This window comes from Capronia coronata (genome assembly GCF_000585585.1).
Source record: "Capronia coronata CBS 617.96 chromosome Unknown acBCG-supercont1.1, whole genome shotgun sequence".
Lineage (NCBI taxonomy): Eukaryota > Fungi > Ascomycota > Eurotiomycetes > Chaetothyriales > Herpotrichiellaceae > Capronia > Capronia coronata.
This window is the reverse complement of record NW_006912893.1, coordinates 4228497-4247651: the sequence shown is the minus strand read 5'-3', so window position 1 is coordinate 4247651 and position 19155 is coordinate 4228497. Positions and strand designations below refer to the sequence as shown.

At 52.3% G+C, this 19155-nt stretch overlaps 5 protein-coding genes across 5 annotated transcripts; 3 read left to right on the top strand and 2 right to left on the bottom strand.

Moving 5' to 3' along the window:
* Positions 1 to 817: 817 nt before the first annotated feature.
* A1O1_01509 (uncharacterized protein) lies at positions 818 to 2017 on the top strand (the record flags this gene model as incomplete). The annotated part of the gene is made up of 2 exons (XM_007722422.1): positions 818 to 886; positions 1037 to 2017. The coding sequence occupies 2 exons, from the start codon at positions 818 to 820 to the stop codon at positions 2015 to 2017; spliced, it is 1050 nt and encodes a 349-aa protein (XP_007720612.1).
* Positions 2018 to 7094: 5077 nt separating this feature from the next.
* Positions 7095 to 8186, bottom strand: A1O1_01508 (uncharacterized protein; the record flags this gene model as incomplete). The annotated part of the gene is made up of 1 exon (XM_007722421.1): positions 7095 to 8186. The coding sequence occupies one exon, from the start codon at positions 8184 to 8186 to the stop codon at positions 7095 to 7097; it is 1092 nt and encodes a 363-aa protein (XP_007720611.1).
* A 542-nt stretch (positions 8187 to 8728) lies between these two features.
* Positions 8729 to 9731, bottom strand: A1O1_01507 (succinate dehydrogenase [ubiquinone] iron-sulfur subunit, mitochondrial; the record flags this gene model as incomplete). Its single annotated transcript, XM_007722420.1, has 3 exons — positions 8729 to 9052; positions 9104 to 9255; positions 9314 to 9731. The coding sequence occupies 3 exons, from the start codon at positions 9729 to 9731 to the stop codon at positions 8729 to 8731; spliced, it is 894 nt and encodes a 297-aa protein (XP_007720610.1).
* A 1325-nt stretch (positions 9732 to 11056) lies between these two features.
* On the top strand, positions 11057 to 11941 carry A1O1_01506 (uncharacterized protein; the record flags this gene model as incomplete). Its single annotated transcript, XM_007722419.1, has 1 exon — positions 11057 to 11941. The coding sequence occupies one exon, from the start codon at positions 11057 to 11059 to the stop codon at positions 11939 to 11941; it is 885 nt and encodes a 294-aa protein (XP_007720609.1).
* A 1497-nt stretch (positions 11942 to 13438) lies between these two features.
* Positions 13439 to 17929, top strand: A1O1_01505 (uncharacterized protein; the record flags this gene model as incomplete). Its single annotated transcript, XM_007722418.1, has 1 exon — positions 13439 to 17929. One exon carries the CDS (start codon positions 13439 to 13441, stop codon positions 17927 to 17929), a length of 4491 nt encoding a protein of 1496 aa, XP_007720608.1.
* Positions 17930 to 19155: the final 1226 nt, after the last annotated feature.

Genomic DNA, 19155 nt, shown 5'->3' with positions numbered 1-19155 from the left:
TGGTCGCAAATACCGGTCCATAAAGAATCACTGTAGTGGTTGGTTAACCCTGGATATGGTCATGAGAACTACCTTTCTTCTGACAAGACAGAGCCAATGTCGTATGTACACTACAATGTCTTGAGTCTTGACCCATTGCTCTCTATCTATGCTCAGTCTTTAAGTATATCAGTGACCCTGGCCCTACCTACTCTGCGACAGGGGAAATCGTAGCCGTAGACGTAGACTAAAGTAAACGTACGTCGTGGAGAAGTGACAGAAAAGAAAAAGAATTGCGGATTGGAAAAAGTGGCGCCTTTAATGCCGTCGACGTAATTGATTCTTCACCATCTTCGTCTCCATCGCTGCCATCATCGTGTATCCATCAATCCATCATCTAGACTCTATCATCCAACCATCCACCGTGTATCCACTTCCAAAGGGATCATAAGTACGTACCTATCTACATAATATCTACATACGTATGTGGTCACAGTGGTATATCCTCCTGGATACGTAAGCTGTCTGAAGTGACAACCAACCGCAACCAACCGATCAGAAACACAGGGTCTCACCGACCAGCTGGGTTTTCATATCCCTCACCCTCAACTACTACTACTGCTACTACTACTACTATGATACAAGAACAAGAATAAAGCAACTGATTGCATGTATGAAAAAGAGACTCAAGAATATCATTTATTCACCTTAGGCAGCTAGGTACATACTCGGAGACCGTCCCGTTCGCCTCATATTCTCTTCCTTGCCTTTCACCATTCCTGATCTCTGGCCCCAGAGAATATAAAGAAGATAAGACGCCAACACCATTGTTGCAAGGATGTGTCGTTGGTTCGCATATCTGTCTCCGGACGAGGAATGTCTTCTGGAAGACGTCCTCATTACACCGGTAAGTCGACTGCATCTCCTACCACAACACTACCACCACCACTGAGTAGTCACTTATATCCCTATGTGACTGACATACCTTACTCAACCTCATCAACCTGTCTATACTTATGCTGTACTCATACTAACCCACTCTCTCATCTCCTCTCAGGAACATGGTCTCGCAAAGCAAGTGCATGACCACTACCTGCCCAAACTCTTCTCCCACGTCCCCGGCGAAGAGACCAGCAGTCAAGAAATCACCCTCCGCAACCGGCTGTTCAACGTCGACGGCTTCGGCATGACATGGTACACGCCGACGCGCGGGGCCTTTGTCAAGCCCATCACCGGCACCAGGCCCGTCGTCTACAAACACAGCCAGCCGCCCAACAACGACGCCAACTTCCACAGCATCTGCGCCAACACGGCGACGACCGCCATTTTCGCCCACATCCGCGCCGCCACCGGCACCTCCGTCGCCACCATCAACAACCACCCGTTCGTGTTTGGCCGCCACACCATCATGCACAACGGCTTGATCGCCCACTTCGCCGACGTCCGCCGGCCCATGCTCGATCTGATCGAGAAGTCGGCCTACGAGAACATCCAGGGCACCACCGACTCCGAGCACCTCGCCGCCCTGTACATGACCTATCTCACCAAAAGTGTGGGCGGAGGGTCTGACAGTTGGGAGCGACAGTACTCGCCCGAAGAAATGTGCCATGCCCTGGTCGCCGCCTTCCGCGCCGTCATCGACTTGCAGCAGAAGGTCCTGGGCCCGGAGAACGTGCAGGCCTGTTCGCTCAATGTCTGCTGCACCGATGGCGACCAGATGGTCGCCGTGCGCTTGCGGAACCATGCCATCGAGCAACCGCCCTCACTGTACTGGTCCGCAACAGCCGGCGTCACCCTCAACCAAAAGTATCCCGACTTGCCCTCGGGCGCCGCAAACCCCAACGCCACCAAGGACGCCTCCGAGCACGGCAAGCATGTCATCATCGCCAGTGAACCAACCACGTACAAAGTCCAAGAATGGTCGTTGATCGAGAAGAATCACGCCGTCCTCGTCGACTCCAAGGGCGACCACTCGGTGGTCAAGATCGACTTGCCCGATTCCTGTCTGGCCCAGGCAGCTACCGGGAAGCATTTCTGAGAACCGTTTGGAATGTCTGGTATGGTCACCTGGAAAGAGAAGTGCAAGGATGAAACTGGCGGCGGCAAGATCAAAAGAATTTTCCTCTCTTCTGCTTAGCTCCATCTCGTCCGCTGTACAACGCCGTAACAGACTTTATGCACCTCATTCAATCGTCTGCTGTCCTGAGGACTTCTGTAATCTTCTATACGGACTTTTGGTGGTTCTCCAGTCTCTTGATCTGCCCCATCAATGCTTTTCTCTTTTCTCCCGCCCTGACAGCCACACCGGGCTGAGAAATGATCTCTCTCCACGAGCCCAAGTCCTGCCCCCGTACAAGCTGTACGGCTTTCGCAATCATGTCTCTGTCTGCAGTGAGCCCTTGACTCAAGGTCCGATGCTCGTGTGCCAACCGCTCGTTCCAGCTATCCGTCAAAGTCTGAATGATAGTGTCCCCACCCCGGTAGAGTTCCGCAACTTTGCCTCTCACAGCATCTTCTTCCTCCCCAAAGCGAAACAAAACATCCTGATGACAAGTAAGCAATCTGTGTTCGACCGAAACACGCGAGCCTTACATTGGTTATTTGCAGGACCGCATCCAGGAGGCCGCGTTGTGTATCTCGGACGTTCATCTTCTGCGCCATCCGCTCATTCTTGCCAGTGGGAATTCTTTGCCGTCGTAGGGGTGATGCGACAGAAGACATGTCGTCTGCCGATTCAGACTGTGGTCTCCCTCCCTTCCCGGCCCACAATGCTGACCGCTCCCCAGAGAAAGACTCGTCGTCAATGAGAGTAATGCTCCCATCTGCAGCTCGAGCTTCTCTTCCCCTGCCCTTGGCTAATGTGAAATCGTCGGCTTCCGGTCCATCGTTAACAGGCATGGGCGCCTCCAGGTCCAAGCGGGTGCAGAATGAGAGAGGTGTTGCCGGAGGGAGGTCAACTTCGGCATGTCTTCCTTCCTTGCGCACAAGGACAGTGCTCTTGATTCGAGTGGGTGCCCGCACTGCTGGCTTTGGCATTGCGGCAACGGCCCTCTCAATACCAGCATGCGGCTTGTCCTCCAACCGGATTATGTTCCTGGTGACGGGAGGCCGAGGGCCGTCCGTCGAGCGGGATGGCCCCTTGAGAGGTGGAGGGGGCCACATCTGGTCCGCTTCTCGAGAAGAAAGCGAGGCTTGAAGGTCTCGAGCCACCAGTGTTGCCGTATCTTTTGAAGTCGTTGATGACTCTGCAAGCTTGCGGACGGATGCCTTGGGAGGACTGTCGACTATGATGCTCATTGGATGCTCGCGCCTTATGGAATGAGGTTCGATAGAATTCATGGAGCGCTCCATGTCCGGACGAAGACTTGATCGGATCTTGTGAGTATTAATGACTTTCTCAACGTCGGGATATCCTTCATCCAAGATAGCGCTGATGCCGATGGATCGTCGGGTAGGTTTCTCGGATTCTTTGGTCGTTCTGGTATTGCTGTCATCCTTCAACGGCTCGTCGTCAAGGAACGGAGCCTGCGGTCCTTCATCATCGGACTCTTGTGGAGGCGGCAGTTGTTCGACATTTTCCTCGTCCTCCTCAGAGCCAATGTACTCCGAAGCTTGGGGCTGACCCATTTCTGCCGGGCTAGATACCCTGGAGTCTGAAGAAGGTAACGCATCGTCTCCGGCCATGGATTCGTCCTCGTGTACAACAGGAGGCAGCTGAGGGTCATCCTCAACGCTGTCGACATTCTGCTCGGCAATGTCACCTAGACCGAGTGCATCTCGTGGAGAACTCGGTCCGTCATCAATGCCCTGAGCCTGGGTTTGACGGGCGTCATCTTCCTGTGGGTAGCTCTCAGGCACCTTTTCGACAGTACGTTTTGGAGGCACGGCTTGATTACCTGGGCCCTGAGGCCCAAAATGGACGATTGGTGTCTTGCGAATCAGCTTCTCGCTCACAGGCGGAATGGACCCTTCGCTAAGCCGTTTCGATGCATGCTTTGGTGTAACTTGGGCAGCAGTGGCTGCGTCGGCGGAAGGATCTCTAGAGTTGAGGTGCGCAGTGTCCACCAGTTCTTTCAGATTTGATTCAAAGCTGAGATGCGTAGTTTGAAGAGCTGTTTCCAGAGCCTCCTTGCCAAGTGGATATGAATCTTCGGCATGTTCTTCATCGTTGTGTTGCTTCTCAGCAACCGTTTTCTCGGCTGTGACTTCTAAGAGCTCGTCCAAAGTTTCGTCGTCGCTGCTGCTGGACTCCTCAACATACTTGGGAGTCTTCGCGGCACGTCGTGCTCTAGTTGACGCTACGCTCGCCTGATCCTGTTTGTCCGGCGGGTTTGGAGCATTGGGCTTTGACTTAGTCTTTCCGGTTGAGGGTTTGGGAGTCGCTGTTCCTTTCTTCGTGGCCTTCCCCTTTCCAGGTCTATCCTTGACAGTTGTCCTTGTATCAGCCGGACGTGCAGTAGTTGTCTTAGCTCTCTTTTTGGAAACAGTCTCATCCTTGTCTATGGGTGGAAGGTTGTACTGATCCACAGCTTGGGTGCCTTCTGGTGGTTGATGTGATGGCATGTTGACATTGGTAGGCTCTTTAAGTGCTCTTCGTTTGAGGGCGACCTTGACTGACTTCGAGACGCTTTCTTTATCACCTGTGGGGCTAACCGAGGGAGCCATCGTGGAAACCGCTCGAGGCGTCGCACGGCGAGAAGTTTTGGGAGCTTTCCCAGGCTGTTCTTTCGCAGTGGTATCTGAGGCGCCGCTTCGTCTCTTCCCAGTGTTAGATCTCGATTCGGCTGTTGGCGCACTGGCTAGACCAGGTAGTGTAGAGATTGAATGGATGGCATTTGGATTGCGGGATGACACAGACTTGGCTGAACCACGAAGCCGGTCATCGTGAATGGAAGCAGAGGTGAGTCCAGTGGGCCGAAGTAATGACTCTTTCGGGGTCGTGCCTTCCACGGAGTTTTGTGCTGTCTTCTTTCCTGGCGCCTTCCGTATGGTCGACTTTGCCGCAACTGGGGCAGCAGCAGGATGGGGGGTTTCTGGATCTTCTTGAGAAGCCCTCAAACGCTCCAAAAAGCCATGTGGTCTCTGAGTGTCCCTGAGCAAGGGTGCCCCGACACCAGTGTGGTCATCATATCGAGCAACTGACTTGACTGGGCGCTTCTCTGTTGAGCCAGCCATCTTTGACCCCTTTGTCTGCAGAGGAGATATAATTTCGGTATCGGTTGTACCCCCATCGTTACTCGTGGCGTACTTTGCTCGAGAACTGACTGATCGATCATCTCCGGACTCGAAAGTCATGTCTATGAACGCCATTGAACGCTTGATAGATACCTCAGGCTCGGTCTTCGCATTCGCCCAGTGACGACTCGTGAACCCCGCGGATGAGTCTATGCTGGTTCGTTGATGCTCCACTCTCTGTCTGAATGCTTCCGTAGACTCCTCATCGCAGAATACCAAGGTCATATTGTCAATCGCGCTCTTCATCCCGTTTATAACCCTGTAGCCCATGTTGGCGGCATATCCAACCTCAATAATTGTGGACAGCGACGACTCGGACTCAGATGCTATTGAAGTGACGGTTATATCTCGTGTTACCGGAGTTGATAGCAGTGTGAGCCTGTCTGCCTCAATTGGGATCAAGAGATTGACCTCATCCGAAACCGTGGCAATGAAGGCCGAAGAACTCTCGTAATAGGTCTTGCCACCAAACTCAAGGCGTTGTACGCGATACACTCGCTCGGCCCTGACACATTTAGTCTCGGTTCGACAATATGATAAACACGTGGACAGACCTCCCGACAAACGCTCGCTCGAGATATCTCCCGCTCAAGTAGTCGATCACCTGGCCCATCCATGTCGAAACGGTCGCGTTGACCTGACACAATTTCATCACGTGCTCACCGACCGTCGGGCTGCTGAACGCGTCCTTGAAGGCACCACAATTCATGCCACTGGCGATGAGAAGTCGCACGATATTAGCGACCAGAATACAAGTCACGTAGTCTTCCTCCCCCTCGAGAACAGAGGCCAATCCTTTCCTGGGTCAAGTCAGCAGGTGGGGTTTGCGAGCAAGTAGGAAGGGAATACCATTCACTTGTCTGCCTGAGGCGTATGCCTGGTGCGTCGTTCTCCCACAGAATGACCGAGAGTAATTGACCGAGCTCAACAGCGTCAGCGACAAAGCAACGCCCAAGGGAGCGGTACTTACCCTCCAGCGTGTCTGTATTTCTTCGCCACTCAACAGGTGGTGTAAAATGCAGGGAACCAGCTCTTGAGTGATATAGTTCCTTTGCGCATGTATCATGGCTGCTGTCACTCGCTCTGCTTGGATACGTGAGACGAGAGGGATCAATGCCTCCTCATTTCTGTACTGCCGAATTGTGTTCTGCAAAGGTAAGTGTGAGCCTAGATGCTCTGAGTATGCGCCAACCATGAAGAGATAAAGCAACTTGTTTTGCGCCGGCGAGAAAGGAATTTGCAAGACAACGGACACAATGACACAGAAAGATGCCGGGGCAAGACGCAGTATGTTGGACGGGCGCCCATCTTCGAGGATCTTCAAAAGAGCTCGGAGAGGTAGGGTATCGGTAGGTTGAATGGCCTTTTTCAACGCCTCGATGACCTTGTCTGGGATGCTGTGAGGGCAGGTTTGTCAGTGCCAGACTCGGGCTTGTAGAATGCAGACTCACTTTACAACTCCGTCCTGGGCAAAGTTCTGCTGGAGGAATTTCACGAGAGCCGAGAAGGCGGCCAGCGACGAAGACTGTCGCTCCTCAGATGCCGGGGTCTGGGACATGGCAGCAACGGACATGTAGTCAGCATTCAAGACAGCAGCGGCTTGGGGACCGTTGTCAGATCAAGAACAAGTAGGTAGTTTCACACTGGTATCACAAGTGATTGACATCAGATTGAAGCGCCGCTGGCACCGCAGTGAGAGTGCCAAGGCCAGACCTTGAGCGACCAGCTCCTATATCCTCGATGGTCCAGCCTTCTCAGCAAGCAAGTGCCATTCGAAACGCCTCACAGAAATGGGAACACAGAAAGTAGGGGCCATTCTTGGCCATTCGACTCTTGAGGACTCAAAAAGAAAAACCGAATCTCAACTCCAGATTCTGCCTTCAAACTATCCGCTCCATCACCTCCACAGCGCCATACGTACGCTGCGCCTGCCCATACAATGGCGACTTCTCATTTATCACGACGCCAGACTCAAGATCCTCGATGTCTTCAATGGTCCTTTCTCCATCTCCAAACATGTTTTTAAAGAAATTGTCATAACTCGCCCAACATGCGGTGAACAATGCCCTCACGAAGGTACTCAACCATTTCGGATACCTGCCATTAGGCTTAAGGAACATTGCAGCGCCTCCGAGTAGTATAAAAAGAAAGAAAGGCGACCACACCGACAAGAAGATGTAGGACCCTAGCCTCTGCTGTGTGGTTGTCAGGTGGTAGGTACGGATCTGATGCAGGAATGCCTGGTATTCCAGCGGCAGTCCATGCTCGACCGCGCCATCTGTGATCAACTTGAGGTATCTGGGACTGGGTTGAGCGTACGAGGGGTCGGGTCTCGACATGGTTGGAGGTGCAAAAAGTGTATGCGCCTTGAAAGCATGGCCGGACGGCTTCCAAGGTACGTCTTCGGTAGGGCCTCCGTTCAAGGCAAAACAATCCACAACGACGTCTTGATAGCCAGAGCCGCCTCCTTCTGTAGCAATGATGTGTGCATAGTCTTCTTTTGTAACCTCGTATACCACCCCAACCAGACCTTTTGGCCAACGATCTTTGTGATAGTCTTGAGATCGGGAGTGGTCGTCAGGACCCCCTGCAACCGAAGCATCTCGGTAGCGCACATTGGCGAAGCATGGTTCCGTGTAGGGGATTCCAGGCAGATCGAACGTCAAGGAGAGTGAGGGAACAACGACGTTGACCTGCGATAACGGTTTGATATCCCTCTTGCCGCGAAAGGTTTCTGCGCTGAGATTGGAGCCATATCCAAGATAAAGGACGGTACTTGCGGCGCTGTCTTTCTCAACTGTCAAACTTGAAAGATCGGTCAAGTCGAAGGGTACATCGTCGAGAGATCGATGCTGTCTCGCAGCCGATGTTGTAGGTATCTGCTGCGTGCAGTAAGACTTCCGTACAGGGAGGGGGTTTCTGATGTCAAGCCATTGCTGTAAGCTGGAAAGGATGGGGCCTGAGCCATCCATTATTGTTGTTTTGTCTTAACCTCGAGTTCAGACACACTTGATCGTTGGAGTCGTGATACCGGGACGCAATGGCGCGATTGTTGTGTACCGACATACGGTTTGTCATTCTTCGTATCAATAATCAACATTGGATCCCGGTCCATCCGGCCGAGTCGATTGGTCAATTACTAGTCCATTGGCAGACCCAGTGGACTGCAGTGCGAGATGGTCGTCCCCACGAGCCCTCCGCAACTCCACGAGTCCCAGATACTACGTAGATATCTTTAGGGTAGAGAGCACCCAATCACACGCATCCAATTGAACATGTATCATGAGAATTGTTTGTATTGAATCACTACCGGAGACTCCGTACGATGTAGAGAAAAAGCTCATGCCGTCGTCTTCCTGCTTGAGGGATATTGCAAAACACGAAACGTGAAGTACTACACTTGTGTACAAGCGTGGAATCTCTGCAGCACATAACAGTGCCCAAAATACGTCCTTTGATAACTCTCGGTCTAGCCAACAGTGTCGGCTGTGCTCCTCCCAGGCCATCCAACAACTCAAGCGAACGACATGCTCTTCTTGATCTCCGCAATTGCCTTGGCCGGGTTGAGCCCCTTCGGACAGGTTCGGGAGCAGTTCAGAATAGTATGACATCTGTACAAGCTCATGCTGTTTTCAAGAGCTTCTTTTCGCTCCGCCTTCCGTTCGTCTCTTGAGTCTGCAAGCCAACGGTAGGATTGTAGCAGAATGGCAGGGCCGAGGTATTGGTCACTGTTCCACCAGTATGACGGGCATGACGTTGAGCAGCAGGCGCACAGAATGCATTCGTAGAGACCGTCCAGTTTCTTACGCTCGGCAGGTGATTGCCGGTTCTCCTTGCCCTGAATTCTGGTCAGCTTGTAGCCGCATTGTTAGCCTTGACTGGCACTCACATCTGGAGACGGGGTGTCTCGCTGCAAAAATGGCTTGATAGACTTGTATTGCTTGTAGAAATGGGTCAAATCCGGCACCAAATCCTTGACGACATAAGTGTGCGGCAACGGATAGATACGAGTCTCCTTGGCAGTGTTCGTCGGAATCCTGCCTGTTCCCTTTCGTCAGTCAAATGCGTCTGTGTACGTGGGTATTTCTTCAAAGCTTACATAGGCAGGCCAAAGTGTTGACACCGTCAATGTTCATAGCGCAGCTTCCACAGATGCCTTCACGGCAGCTTCTACGGAAAGTGAGTGTTGGGTCCACCTCGTTTTTGATCCTGATCAATGCATCCAACATCATGGGCCCAGTCTTATTCAGATCAAGAGTGTACGTCTGCATCCGAGGCTTCGACGTCGGCTCATCTGGGTTCCATCGATAAATGTGGAAGGTCTTGATTCTTGCATCCTTGTCGGGCTTTGGTTCCTCGACTGTGCTAGTCTTTGAGGGAGAAACAGGAGGTCGACTAGCTGAGGTATCGTATGAGGAATTCTCGGTGATTGTGGCATATGATCTCGCTGCAAAGGAAGGTCGCCAGAAGGATCGGGTCGGCGCAGCCAAGCGCGATGCTGTACGTAGAGCTGCCATTGTAGGGAACCTGGAGCTAACAACTAGATGCTGTCGACAAGCAGTGCCCGGGAAGGTTGGATGCAGGACGGAGGGGAGAGTGTATGGTGAAGGACAGGAAGACTGGAGAGGTTGATGGCACCCGAATAGAGGCACAAGTGCAGTGGCGTTCGATGATGCTCTCAACTACCCGGCCAATCAGAGCAAAGGCAAATAATCGCTTTTGTGCCAAGCCCGGTCACCTTCCGAGACATTTTCCGATACTTGCCTAAGGTACAGCTGGGGTAGGCAATAAGGTAGATATAGGTAGAGGTACTGTAGTACTTTACGTTCAACTTCAAGTTGGCGACGACTTCAAGTGCGAGAGAGGAGAACACCTTAATCTCCTACATGTCGAGGAAATTCAGTGGATCAGATACAATATGTGTCCTGTTCGATTTGAGGACAGGTGCTGGCGCATACTTTCTGTGGTAAGGGCATCTTGTTATGTCGGCGAGATACCTTGAGCACGCGAGAGGCGTGTCGAGAACTCGAGAATGATTCGGCGAAAAGAACACAGCACGCGTAGCCCCTTCAGGAGCGAGGTCGGTGTGCCTAAATTGGACCTGGGATCCGTGTCGCAGACGTTTTGCTCCTGAACAGTGCAACCATTGCACGACCTTGCAACTACTTGAGCAATGGAGACCGGGTGAGAGCCATATTGGGCATAATTGGTCTTGAACATCGAACAACTTGAAGCCACTGATTACATGGGAGGATGCGAGGGTATACAAGCCTGACCGAGACGCCTCTCCGGACGTTGACATGCCTGGTATGGTCGAAGCGATTTTGAAGACCGCCATCACCACAGTTCTTACACTTTGCCAATTCTTCTTGCCCTTGCTTTTGCCCATTCTTGCATCCGGTGATAGAGAAAGAGAAACGCTACGCGAAGTTTCGCCGGACATGATCCACGAGATTGAGAATCTGGTAAGAATGGGACTTGGGCGGGTTTCATTGGCCTTCGAAAGCTGAACCCGTACTGGAGGACGCTTCGACGTCTGGACCACGAGGAGCTTTATTCAATAAATGAAAATAGCCCATTCGCGCCTTTCCAGACAATACCTACACACTGACTCTCAGCTGTAGCCGGACATGTAGTATCTCCGAGACATAGCTCCGGGCATCTAATACTATTAGTACTTAGCCATTAAACACGAGTATTCAGGCCGTAAAGGTAACCACATAGCATCTTCTGTGAGCAGAAGAAATATTGGCCTATAGTAGCTGCGTGGGATCTTCAAGTCTTCACGCTCACCTGACGGGAACCAGGAGAGGATCCTAAGGTCACAATCTTGACATTGAACATGGGAACAACTCCGCTCACCGGAGCAGTCTGGTTTATTACCGGCTGCAGCAGTGGCCTCGGCCTGTCGTTGGCACGGTACGCTCTCTCCCAAGGGCAAAGAGTAATAGCAACGTCACGCAACCCATCCAGGACGCCCGAATTGCTTGCTGAGATTGAAGGTCAAGGCGGGAAATGGCTGGCACTTGATGTCACTCAATCTGAAGAAGAGCTCAACGCAACGATACACGGCGCCGAGTCAATCTTCGGTCAGATCGATGTCTTGGTCAACAACGCTGGGTATTGCGTTCTTGGAGCGCTGGAGGACACCCCGGATGAGGAGGCTGTGGCACAAATGCGCACCAACTTCCTAGGCCCTTTGCGGTTGATGAAGGCGGTGCTCCCCGGGATGCGAGAACGTCGGTCAGGTGTTATACTCAATGTATCCAGTACACAAGGTCTGTGTCCAAGTCCGGGCTGTGGGATTTATGCTGCAAGCAAGGCAGCACTGGAAGCAGCTTCACAAGCCTGTAGTCCCGAAGTCGCACAATTCGGAATCAGGATTCTCATTGCGGAGCCAGGAGCCTTCAGAACAGGCTTTGGGCATGCGAACGCGGCGAAGTACATGATCCCTTCGCAGGATTATTCATCCCCTCATCCTGTTGGTCAAAGACTCGACCACATACAGAGACTCCCAGGGCTGGCACCCGGCGACCCAGACAAAGCTGCTCGGATCATGTTCGAAGCTGCCACCGGGGAGGGAGATGCCGGATCCCTGATCAAAGAGAACGGAATCCTGCGCGTTATCATCGGACCGGACTGTTGGAAGAGAGTGGACGAGCAGGTGAATGAATTGAGGAGGACGGCAGATCTGCTCAAGACTGTTGCTGCCAGCACCAACTTCTGAAGGCGGAGTCAGGCACACGTTAGGACCGGCTCTCTCACTTACCCCGGGCCTGCAGTGCCCTCGGTTTTAGTTGAAGGCCTTCTTCCGACAATGGGCGGTCGTCTCCCACACACGTTACACGAACATCTCGGCCGAGTACTGTTTGAATGGGCCAGACTCCCGAGCCGACGAACATAAGGTTCTGCGCAAGTGGATGGATAAGTGGGCGGTCACCGTCTGATATGAACGAGTTCGAGAGCGGATTGACCCGACCGCCTTCAAGTTTGTTTGAGTGGCACAAGACTTGAGGCATTGGAGCAGCAATTGCCCAGTCCACCCATGTGTGCTGTCATGCCCGTCAGTAGCACCGTATCCATATACCAACTATTGCAATGCATTGTGCCAGGTCAACCCTCTGCCAAATTGAAGTTGATGACCTGCGAGTCTCCCACCACCAACGGGGGAAACTGTGTGTATCGGGCCCGAAAGCGTGAAAGAAGTCCGTGTCCTCACAGCCCGTCGTCTGACTGATTAATAATACTCGCCCCGATTCAGGCATCGGTTACGAGACATAGGCAGAATAGGTACCTAGTAGGTACCTAAACGTACTATAGGCATCTACCGAGAACTAGAAGCAAGACCGACTGGTGGGGATAGTGATCCGGCGTTGAGGCTGCGACGCTTCACTATCCGCGATGCACAAAGAAATGTTCGACGCACACTGCAGTGGCACTGCAGCCAGCCACATGGCCTGTCAGACGGGAGGAGGGAGAGTTCAAGTTGGCGTCAAATGTCAAAAGTGTCGAACAGTTTAGTTGTAGATTGAAGAAGAGACAAATACGTAGTCGTATGGATGTTGTATCGACGACTATTGTGCTGAATCTAAGACACGGCTGATGATATTTCAATAACAATAATGATAATCGATAGAAGGATCTCATACTGCAGTTTGGTCTCGATCTTAATGGTTGCGTGGTGATACCATCGGGGTGTCACAGCAAGGTCAAGTACCTACCAGGTACCTTAGGTAAGTAACAGGGCGGTCTCTTCTTTTGTTGATGACCACTGTGTCTGTTGTCTGCAGCTATCTACGGTCTCTACAGAGTACGGTGTGAATCAGGAACCCCTCAAGTCCATCATCCAACTCATCAGCATCTGCATTCACGCTCAGTACCCGTGCCCACTCAATACCGAAATACACTATGTCGTATCCGTTGCCCGCGTTGAGCAGAAACCCACCTTCGCCTCATGCCGTATTGCCGAAAGTGTCCGTCCCATTTTCCATTACGACAACATCTGGGGGGAGGCGTTCGAGTTGTGCCTAATCCTGGTCGCCTCCAGTCTCCGGCCGCAGTCTTTCCCGTCACCGATTTACCCATTTTTGTCGACTGCAGTGGGATGGATTGATTTACATATCTGCCCCTCCTGCCTATTTTATTCCTCGCCATGCGCTGCTCGACCGACGTGACCGCACACCCTTGTACGTCGAACCCTCGATAGCACCAAAGGCTGGGACCCATGGCGCAACACACCGACGCAGACGACCTCAATCGTGCCATCAGCCAGGACCGAGTCGAGGAGGCGGAACTGGCCAAGAGAGATGAACCGACACAATACCTAGAAGTGCACCAGGAGCCGAAGGGATTGGGAAGGAGGAAGACTGAAGATGGCACACGGCTCAGCAAGTTTGAGTCTACAGCAACGTCGGCCACCGAGGCAACTACCGCCACAGGCCAGCCCAAGTCCTGGGAACGGGAGAAGGCACCGTGGCACTACAGAATAAATCCGCTGCGGCGCGGGACTCCTCCTCCGCCCCCAGAGGAGCGGGCTGTCAGCAGGGAATACAATGCCGGATTCCTGAGCCTTTTGACCTTTCAATGGATGAACCCGTTAATGAGTATTGGCTACAAGCGTCCGGTAGAGTTGAATGATATCTGGCTGGTCAATCCCGACAGAAGTTCGGCTACAATGATGGACCACCTGATGCCCGCTTTCAAGCGCCGGGTGGCTCGAGGGGAACGCAATCCTCTCATTTGGGCGTTATTCGACACCTTTAAAGGAGAGTTTTTGCTAGGTGGCGCATGTTCGTTGTTCTCGTCAATGCTCCAGGTCTTCTCACCATTCACCACTCGCTATCTTATTCAATTTGCCACCGATGCCTGGATCGCGGATAAGACAGGTAGTAAGGCTCCGAACATCGGACACGGCGTCGGTCTTGTCATCGGCATCACATTCATGCAAATCTGTCAGTCAATGTCTACCAATCACTTCCTGTACCGTGGTATGACAGTGGGTGGCCAGTCGAGGGCAGCACTCATCAATGCCATATTTGAAAAATCACTAGTGATCTCGGGGAGGGCGAAGGCTGGAGGGAAGGGTCCGGACGACGAGCCAACGCCGACTGGATTTCTCGAGACAGAAGATGAGAAGCATGGCGACAAGGCTAACAAGAGGCCCTTTCTTGCTCGCACTATATCAAGACGACTCCACCCCAAAGGTGGTCCGAAGGTTACACCCGACAAGGCTGTGGGTGTTGCCGGTGATGGCACAGGGTGGAACAACGGCAAGATTGTGAATTTGATGAGCGTTGACACTTATCGTGTGGACCAGGCATCTGGCTTCTTCCACCTCATATGGACTTCCCCTCTCCAAGTCATCGTTGTCCTGATCGTGCTTTGCGTCAACCTGGGGTACAGTGCCCTGGCAGGATACGCGCTCCTCGTGATCATGCTGCCTCTTTTGACTATAGCCATCAAAGCTCTCTTTGTGCGAAGGAAGAAGATCAATAAAATCACCGACCAACGCGTGTCCTTGACGCAGGAAATTTTGGGCTCGGTTCGCTTCGTCAAGTTCTTTGGCTGGGAGACGAGCTTCCTAAATCGCCTGAAAGAAATTCGAAAAAGAGAGGTCCGGGCTGTTCAGATCCTTTTGTCTATCCGGAATGCGATCAATGCCATCGCCATGTCAATGCCAGTATTCGCTTCCATGCTTGCCTTCATTACCTACTCTCTAACTGACCACGGTCTTTCTCCTGCTCGGGTGTTCTCCTCCTTGGCTCTCTTCAATTCCTTACGAATGCCGCTCAACCTGTTGCCTCTGGCTTTGGGCCAGGTGACGGACGCACGGACCGCACTCCATCGCATCCAAGACTTCCTGTTGAGTGAGGAGCAAAAGGACGAGGTGATATGGGATGAACACATGGAAGACGCTGTTGAAATCCAGCATGCATCCTTCACGTGGGAGCGCACTGCCACCCAAGACAAGGATAGAACCGGGACTTTCCAGACCAAGGGCCAAATAATGGCTGCAAAGAAAGCCGCAAAGCAGATGAAAAAAGCGCAGAAGAAGGCCGACAAGGCAGCCAAAAGAAACAAGCAAGGGCCCACCGATTCGAAGGACGATTTTTCTAGTGAGACAACACAAGCCGAACCTTTCAAGTTACATGACATAGACTTCACCGTGGGCAGAAACGAACTATTGGCTGTTATCGGATCTGTCGGTTCGGGCAAGACTTCTCTGCTGGCCGCATTGGCCGGTGATATGCGGAAAACGAGTGGCAAGGTGAAGATGGCCTCCTCCCGTGCCTTCTGTCCACAGTACGCCTGGATCCAGAACGCGACATTAAAGGAGAACATTTTGTTCGGAAAGCCCTACAAATCTAAATGGTACCGCGATGTCATTGATGCTTGCGCTCTGAGACCCGATCTTGAAATCCTCCCGGCGGGCGATCAAACCGAAATAGGTGAACGAGGAATCACTCTGTCGGGTGGTCAGAAACAAAGATTGAATATCGCTCGTGCCATTTACTTCGATGCCGACATTGTGCTCATGGACGATCCCCTATCGGCGGTCGATGCTCACGTTGGTCGGCACATCATGGACAAAGCAATATGTGGTCTCATGAAAGATAAGTGCAGGATTCTTGCCACTCATCAGCTCCATGTGCTGTCCAGATGTGATCGCATCATCTGGATGGAGGACGGCCGCATACAAGCAATCGATACTTTCGACAACCTGATGCAACAAAGTGTGGACTTTCAGAAGCTCATGGCCACCACAGCACAAGAGGATATTACATTGGCCAAAGTAGAGGACGAGGAAGAGGCCGAGGAAAAACCGCAAAAGAAGATCAAGAAGCCGAAGCCGGCGGCACTGATGCAGCAGGAGGAACGTGCAGTTAAGTCTGTCAGCTGGACGGTTTGGCGAGCTTACATCAAAGCATCTGGGTCGCCCTTCCTCTGGCCTCTGATTTTCCTGTCTCTTATTTTGTCCCAAGGCTCGAACATTGTGACCAGTCTTTGGCTGAGCTGGTGGGTCAGTGATAAGTTCGGATTCTCAGAAGGAGCATATATCGGAGCGTATGCATGTCTGGGGTTGTCCCAAGCCCTGTTGTTGTTCTCGTTTTCAACTATCCTATCGATGAGCGGGACCAATGCAAGCCGGGTCATGCTGCAAAGAGCCATGACGCGGGTTCTACGTGCTCCCATGTCCTTCTTCGACACGACGCCTCTGGGCCGCATCACCAATCGCTTCTCGAAAGACGTCGATTCCATGGACACCAGCTTGACGGATGCCATGAGGATGTATTTCCTTACACTGGCTATGATCACTTCAGTATTTGCACTGATCATTGCATACTTCCATTATTTCGCAGTCGCCCTGGGTCCGCTGTTCGTTCTGTTCTTATTTGCAGCCAGTTACTACCGATCGTCGGCACGTGAGATCAAAAGGCACGAGGCTGTCCTCCGATCTACGGTTTTTGCCCGCTTTTCGGAATCTATCAGCGGCGTGGCATCTATTCGCGCTTATGGGCTGCAAAAGTACTTCGTCTCGCGGGTGCGTGATGCGATCGACGACATGGATTCTGCATATTTCTTGACGTTCGCGAACCAGCGGTGGCTTTCGACCCGTCTTGATGCTATCGGCAATACACTCGTCTTTGTAACAGGTATCTTGGTTGTGACGGGTCGTTTCAATGTCAATCCTAGCATCGCGGGGTTGGTCTTGTCATATATTTTGGCCATCGTGCAGATGATTCAGTTTACAGTGCGACAATTGGCGGAGGTTGAAAACAACATGAACGCCACCGAACGACTACATTACTACGGCACCGAGTTGGAACAGGAAGCACCTCTGAAGCTCCAAGAGGTGCCAGACTCGTGGCCCGACAAAGGGGCGATCTCGTTCAACAAAGTGGAACTGCGCTATCGACCAGAATTGCCACTTGTGCTGAAGGGACTGGACTTCCAAATTGCTGGCGGCGAGAGAATCGGGATCGTGGGGCGCACGGGAGCTGGCAAGTCCTCCATCATGTCGGCGCTCTTTCGATTGACCGAATTGTCGGGAGGTCAGATCAAGATCGACGATATTGACATCGCGTCTGTCGGTCTTTACGATCTACGGTCGCGGTTGGCGATTATTCCTCAGGATCCGACCTTGTTCCGAGGGACCATCCGATCGAACCTTGATCCTTTCAATGAACATGACGATCTTGAGTTATGGGCAGCTCTTCGCAAAGCCTACCTTGTGGGCGAGGAGACGCCTTCTGACTCGACCGAGAAGGATGCTCGACCTCAGACCACCGAAACTAGTGCCACGTCGACTTCCAATGTGAACGCCTCGCCTGGCACGGGTCGCGTCCAGCTGGATAGTCCGGTGGAGGAGGAAGGACTGAATTTCTCATTGGGCCAGAGGCAATTGATGGCGTTGGCTCGCGCTCTGGTTCGCAACTCGCGGATCATTGTCTGTGATGAGGCGACGTCATCGGTGGATTTCGAGACGGATGAGAAGATTCAACGAACGATGCGGACTGGATTTGCCGGCAAGACGGTGCTTTGCATTGCGCACCGACTGAAGACCATTATCAATTACGATCGGATCTGTGTGATGGACCAGGGACGCATTGCCGAACTCGACACCCCTATCAATCTCTTTGAGGCGAATGGCATTTTCCGGAGCATGTGCGACAAAAGTCATATTGTGCGAGAGGACTTTTTCCGGGAGACATAGCATTGATGGGAGCCTGCATGGGACCCGCGGACTTGTCAGGTGCATGTTGGCCGATCTGCACGCAACTACCGGCAATCTTATCTTGTTTGTTGGTGTTGCACATTTGAATCATTTAGCGGTCATGCGGGAGTCAGAATCAGAATCAATTCCATGTTCGCGAGCTTGCTGTTCATCATACTGCGTAGACTCTGTGTGAGGCATCGAACTCCTTGCCTTGGGTGTCTTCTTCAACTTACGCCTAGCAGAAGTTGACATAGCTACTAGCTACTGCAGTGGGAACCGGAACCGTGTCTTGTAGACATGTGGAAGCGCAATCGAGACACATGCTGGTAAAGAGGTGACCAATTAGTAGCCCGGGACGAAGCCAGGAAGGAGAATCAAGGGTATATATCCTCGACGTGCGATGACCTGGGAGCATCAGCCTCGCCCGGGTCTATCACATACTACATAACATGATACTACATAGTACTATCTATATAAAGGAGCTTCAAGTCTAGCAGTCCGGAGCAAGGGCCCTAGTAAGCCTAGAACTAGTATGGGCTATTGATACGATGGTGGAGTGGTCAATTCGCCTTCCCCGGTCGAGGTTCGACGCCAGACTCCATTCTGCCCACCAAGTCTGGCCTCAGGTTTGATTGCATTTTGTTGATCCAGCTTCTGCCGGCCACTCATCTCTCCATGGATCACATCCAGGACCTTCTACATCCTAGGACGTGGTACCTAAGGTAGGTATTGACCCGGTGCTGGCCACCGACGACGTGGCAGTACCAATAGGTGCTATTTACTTACTATCGCCATGGTTCTGGTGATGGCCTTCTGCAGCCACCGCGACCATCACCGTCACCTTCACCTGCACTGCAGTGTCTCGGAACCATCAATTCACCTCCCGGGCGCCTTCCGTTGACATCTGCTCTCATCGCTCATCGATGCCATTGCCGCAATCCCAGGAAGCTGCCATCTACAGCCTCAAGCCTCACGATCTTACCTCCCCCATCTACAGTGACTCGACGTCCTTCAAGATCTAAAGGGGCTCGCACCAGCCTCCATGACACCCTCGTGCAACCATCTTCCGCGGCTGCTGCCCAGCCTTATTGACCGCCTAGCACTTTCTCGTTGAAGTTCGCCGTCGACTCAGTCTGGGAGTCCTCAACTTCTCAGACATTCAGAGACAAGTTTTCCATCTTGCTTTCTCGGTCATGGACTCTTAATTCCCACAACTACTCTTT